Source organism: Vigna umbellata, chromosome 1, assembly GCF_029865625.1.
Source record: "Vigna umbellata cultivar VRB3 chromosome 1, Vumbellata_1.0, whole genome shotgun sequence".
Classification (NCBI taxonomy): Eukaryota; Viridiplantae; Streptophyta; class Magnoliopsida; order Fabales; family Fabaceae; genus Vigna; species Vigna umbellata.
In genome coordinates, this window is record NC_142165.1 from 27,851,339 (window position 1) to 27,857,661 (window position 6,323).

General features: G+C 35.0%; 1 protein-coding gene across 1 annotated transcript; it reads right to left on the minus strand.

Annotated features, from left to right (window-relative positions):
- Positions 1 to 2,109: 2,109 nt before the first annotated feature.
- On the minus strand, positions 2,110 to 5,858 carry PDV1 (plastid division1). The gene is made up of 2 exons (XM_088102408.1): positions 5,388 to 5,858; positions 2,110 to 2,904 (listed from the first exon to the last, which is right to left on the minus strand). Exons 1-2 carry the CDS (start codon positions 5,688 to 5,690, stop codon positions 2,389 to 2,391), a joined length of 819 nt encoding a protein of 272 aa, XP_087958534.1. The 5' UTR covers positions 5,691 to 5,858; the 3' UTR covers positions 2,110 to 2,388.
- Positions 5,859 to 6,323: the final 465 nt, after the last annotated feature.

Genomic DNA, 6,323 nt, shown 5'->3' on the forward strand with positions numbered 1-6,323 from the left:
CCATCGATCCTTTAGGCATCGCTCGTTCACGCATCGGTCGCTGATTCATATGGAAAGTGATGGACAAACGCCCGAGAAGCTGACGATCGAAGCTGTGCGAGCTCGATTCGGACTCCTCGAAGCTTCTCCGACGAGTGAAGACGCAGCGGAAATGGAAAAAAACTCGAAGAAGAACAAAAACAGAAGGTTAAACTCGAATAGAAAACCCTAAAATCATGAACGAACCCTAGAAAAGAGGGAAAACTCAAAATGAACCGATTATTCGGTTCAAACATAAGATTGGAGGAAAACAATCGGTGAAAAGTCTGGATCGAATGTGAAACAAGGTTTTAATCGGTGGAAATCAAAAGAAATGGTGAAGATGAGGTGCAAATATGGAAGGAGATGTATATTCATGAAGAGGAATGAAACTTACGGAGGAAGAGACGTGGATCTGTGAAGATAGAAATGGAGTAAAGGCTTACTGTGATGATGATGCGTTTGAGAGGGAGAAACCCTAGCAGATGAGGTTTCTTCGAAATGGAAAATGAGAGAAATGTGGATGCGAGAGTGGGAAAATGGAAAGTGATGCGTTCGACAGAGAACGCGTGGCTGAAGAGCGCTGATGCAAGGAAGCTGGAGACGTACTGGCAGCTGACGCGTGCCAGATGTGGCAGTGGAGGCTCAGCGTGGAAATGAAAGAGAAGCACCGTGAAGTTTGAAGAAATGGAAGAATGAGAGTGTGCTTGGAAGGTGGCTAGAGGGAGTCTTTGGACTCTCTAGCCTGACTTTCAAGAGAGAATTGTTTCTATTTCAGAAAACTTAATTCTCATTAATCTCAAAAAGTCCTAATACAAGAGAGGAGTTGGGTATTTATAGTAACTCATGCTCCTTAAGAGCTAAGCTAGGAAAAGTAAAAAATACAAAAGAAGGACTACGTCAAGGAGGATTCCATCAGAAAGTAACGCAACAGAGGGGGTTCAGACGATCATGCAGCCTTAGGTACCATTTGAAACATACCTATAACAATCAAACACAAATATTTACTCAAATAACATCGTTAAAAAAAGATAAAACACCCCCATAGGATAAGACACTTATATTTGTTGTCTGGAACAACAATTCAATTGTTTTGGTCCTTTTATTAAAGTATGCCATCTAAACATGAGGGGGAATTTTGGTCCTTTTATTAAAGTATGCCATCTAAACATGAGGGGGAATGAAGCAGTACCAGAACAAGGATACAAAATCCTCTTCTCAATCTCCAAAGGCTAACGATACTTTTATATAGTTGAGTTATATATATATATATATTTCGAGATTAAAACCACACTTTATAAAACTTAAGAGATTAAAATGAATTTTTTTATAATTTGGGCTCAAATTTTAAACGTAAAGAAATCAACATTTATATTTAAAAAAAATGCATTCATAATGATTCGCTAATCGAATTCTTCTAGTATCGATTTTAATAATTTATGTAATATTAAAATCAACTAATTGTTTATATTGATGGTTCAGAACATATACAATATTAAAATAAAATGCCATACTTCTAAATTAAATTATAACTTCATAACCTACTGTCACACAGAAATAATAATTATTGCATGGAGACGTGGCTAATGATAAGAGGCATCAGATTGTCCAATAATAATTATTGCATGAAGCACAAAGATAACTAAATTAAAATATTAGTTCTAATTTTTGTATTACATGAAATTATAAGTTTTAAGTTCTAAGCTGTGCATTAAATATAAAAAAGTACTTAATTTTCAAGTCCGAGTAATTGTACTCTTAACTCGTATTGCTATGAATACAAAATGCCAAGAAAAATGTAATTAAAACTCAATGGACCGATTCAAGCCCAAATCCATTTGTCATCAGTAGCATGATCAATTTCTTTGCAGGAACCCGAAAATATTTCCTTCATTGCAACATTAAAGTATTCACAAAATAGATCGTAACAAGAAAAATTAAGGTATAAGGCATTCACATTGCCTCAACTAAAGCTGACGAAAATTGCGCAGGACTTTATCATAGATGACACTACTTAGCAGAAAGAAGAATCTTTTTGTGTTGGTTTCCAACTAACTATAACATTTCAAGCATCTGCACCTCAACAAGGAATCCAGCAAACACGATCTATATATATTGCAACTTTTCAGGTGGAAACAACCCAAGCTGTTATGCCACTTTTAAAGCTTCCAGTGGCATCAAAAACCAAGACGACGCAAAAGAGCCTTAGCTCAAGTGACAACAAGTTTTGCCTCCACTTTAGCCTTAGTCTCAGGTATACTTTGCTACCTAGGAAAAATATAAAGGACCAAGAGCACAAAAATGGAGAAAAAAAGATAACACTCTGAAAACATAATCCAATCATCATTTTATCAGAGGTAGAGGTTAATTCTAACCTCTAGCTAACAATACATCCAAATTACTGGAATGAGCATCAGATGAAGAACCAACCAATTTAGTTCTTCTAACGGTTGTTCTGTTGCTGTTAACATTATCTTCTAGCCTATATGGCTGCTCATGATTAGCTACCTGATGTAAATGAAGCAAAGCTATCATGCTAATTGCAACCAAAGCAGCATTTCCGACTATTCCGCCCATATGATCCAATCCAAGAGATCTCTTCACAAAATTGAAACTTGAGACAAAAATGTTCATAAGAATATTAGATCTCTTCGCTTTCACGGTGGCAAAATTCTCAGCCGAACAGTTTGGTTGTCCATAAAGAAGAATATCAGGAGCGACAATACAGCCTGTATCATGCACATCTCCAATAAAAGCAAGAGCTTCTTCAATGACTTTATATTTTTTACCACGGTGTTCTGTGAGCCTCATTGCAAGAACAATTCTGCTCTGTTCTAAGCGTGCAATTGCAGCATCTCTTTCAACACGCTGCTGGGTTTGAATAGTCTACATATAGAATGAAGTTCCAAATTAAAGACTCCCATAAAATATCATGCAACATAAGGCCAAAACAGAAATGCTACTAAAAAAGGTAAGATTGTAATTAATTGATTAATAAAACTTCTGAAGTTCCTTGAAAAACTAGCAGAAAGACAATGCCTATTGCATGTTTGTATATTGGTGGTTCACTTTTATGTGTTGTTGAAAGTCCCAGTCAACTATTGGAGATCCCACATTGACTAAAACTAAGACCAAGTTCTAATACATAAATAGAATGTGAACCTCACCTTACAAATTGATTTTATAGGATCGAGTTAAGCATAGACTCACTTACTAAGATGCCCATTAACTTTCTTCTCTTAAAAGGACTAGAAAATTAATCGGTTTGCCCTGGTATTTTTGTTCAGATTTTGGAAGATCTGATAGGAATGTAGTAAAAAAGGCCTAGCATAAAACACTCCCAACATACAAGCATGACAAGCATTGAATCACTTTAGTAATGAACCCTAATTAAGTATCAAACAAGACGAGATGGAAGCCTTAGTTACTCAGCAGAATTTAATGCATGAAATGAACCAACAACATACAACCATGCAATACGCATTAGGAGTGTGAAAGAGTATCAATTCGAGTTTTAATCTCCAAAGTCTTCTTTGTAACTCTCTGAGGAAGAAAAATGTGTTCATAGATTAGAGTTCATAGATACTATTATTGTTGTGTCCTCTCTTTTTTTTACTCCTTGTTTCTTATTCTTTGGTTATTTGTAGTGTTTGTTTTTGTGACATTCATGAATATTGTTTGTTTGCGTGATCTTGAATTAAAATCCACAGCAAACCTATTGGAAACGATTTTAAAATTTGGAAGAATGTTTCCTAACACTTGGATAGGAAAAATATAATGTGCATAGAAGGACAACAAAAGCAGCAAATTATAGAGAAATAACAGTGTAGAAGAAACATAGGTAGTAAGAAGTTACAGAAATGAGTTAAAATCCACAACAAACCTAATTCAAAAGATTTTCAAAATTCATTCTTTGTATTTCATAACACTTGGATAGGAGAAACATAATATCCATAAAAGGAGAACGAGAGGGGCTAATTATAGAGAAATCATGGAGTGAAAGAAGAAACACAAGCAGTAAGCAGTTACAGAAAAAATGTGGCAAACAATGGATGAAACCTTAAAGCAAAGGGTCAAGATTGGGAACCATGACAATAGATTTAACATATGACACAATCACCAAAATGTAGTACAACGTCTACATAACAGAATGAAACCATAACTTCAGTTCGCTTCCTTAACAAAAAACTAGTGATTTTCAGTTAACTTCAAAAATGATTTCCAATAAATAGAACATAGAAGTTTCAGAACACTTGGAAGGGATAAACATCCGTAAACAATATCTTTGCGACCATAAAAACAACAAAGTCCATAAACAATTGCATTAAGGGCAAAATTTTTATTGTTTTTCACTTTTCAATAATTGAATGGAACCATAATAATAAAATCTGGTTCTTAACATGCTTCTTGCCTTTTACCCTCAAGTCACACCTAAGAGTCATATCCATTTGTCCTAATGTCCAACTCAAACTAAACTGGCTCAATACAACAATACATAAACAACATTTTCCAAATCAAAACTGTCGCAAATTAAAGAAAAGCCTTTACTTTTTAAGAAGATACAACATAGCAAAGCTAATTCGCAATACCATGAATGGTATTTAACCAAAGATCATTGATGCAAGTATCTATTCAAATTTTAAAAGATGAAAAACCCCAACACATGCCCACACTTATCTTGTCACTATCAACCACTAAAGTGTTCAGTTCCCTTAACATCAAGCTTGCAAATAGAGGAAACAATGGCTTACGGAGCTTTGCTCCTACCATCTTTACCTGAATCTATAACGGTCCAAAATGGCTTCTGGATACCAAAATCTGAATTAGCACACCAAAAAGTAAATAAATTAATAATCACACATAATCTAGAGTGCATCTGTGCATTTTTTGTATAGACTAGGTATGTTCCAAGGAAAACAATCCTGGTCGAAGAGGATAAAACAACTATAGTTAGTAAAATTCTCCGAGTATTTCGAGCAACAGCATATCCGAGACTCGTCAAGTTAAAAAAACCTCAAGCCTGTTTTAGCATAGTACTCTGTGGTACTGATTGCCTCTGCCTTTGAGTTTCCATTGTGTAATAGCATCTTAAGTTAGGGCAAATTTCGTGCTCAATTTAGAATTTTCATTATTAATGAATTCTTGAGATTTAAAAAAGAAAAAAAAAGAACCACCCTTACTTGGTAACAACGCCCAGTCTTGAGCAAAAATACGCGGCAAGCAAATGACAACAACCCAGAAATGAATTAACATCCAATTTCAAGCCGAAACAGCAGAGAAATTATAACAAAACGAAACAAAAACAAAGCGAAATAAATAAATAAATATAAAAGAGAGAGAGAGAGAGATAAAAAGGAAAAAAAGCTCACATGAAAGAACTCGAGCTGGTCTTCGAGGTTCTCGAGTGCGGTCCGTATAGCGTTGAGACTCTTGGCTTCACGAACGGCGGAGTCGTCGTCGGCGGCGGAGTCCTTAACGAAGACGAAACCCGAGGTGTCAGCAGCGGGGTTAGCGGTGGAATTGGGAAGCGGCGAAGAGTTTTTGAGGGTTTTGAGGGAAGTGAGAAAGTGGGATCTGGAAACCAAGTGAATTGCGTCGCTGAGCTTGTCGTGAAGGTCCCAAATTTTTTCGAGAATGGCTTCGATTTCTTCCATCTGCATATCCCATTTCATTTTGTTTCGATTTCAAGGAGATGGAGGAGTGAAGACAGAAGCAACACGGACAATGACACCAACAATGACCAATTTGAACAGCCAAAGCCCACTTTTTTAATAACTGCTGATATCATTACCACCGTTTCTATGTGCCTCCACTGTTACGGAAGGAATTTTATTTTATGGCCCCACGTAACTTACAAGGCTGGCATGGTTGTTACTCTTTCTGAAAAAAGATTTAAACGAGATCCTCTTTGGTTCAAACTGAAGTACGTACCAGAAGCTAAGAAATTTATTTTTAGCAAACACTTTTTGAATTTTCTTTCTCCAAATATCATTTCTTAAATATATTACCACAGTAAATTCAAACCAAATCTATATTAAAGAAAAAAAAAAGATGAACACTATTTAAAGGCAGAATTGATAATCAAGAGCTGAATTTTCGCTTTTTACTCAATAACCAAATTGTAGCTATTTTTTTCTTTTTCTTCAACTTTTTAGGAATTAATGAAAATAAAAATAAATAAGAAAAACAAATACTTTTATATCTATTTTTCGCTTTCTAAATAACAGATTAACTAATAAAATGGAGAATTTTAATAATTTTAATATAAAATTATTATTAATGATGATGATATGGTATAAAAAAAT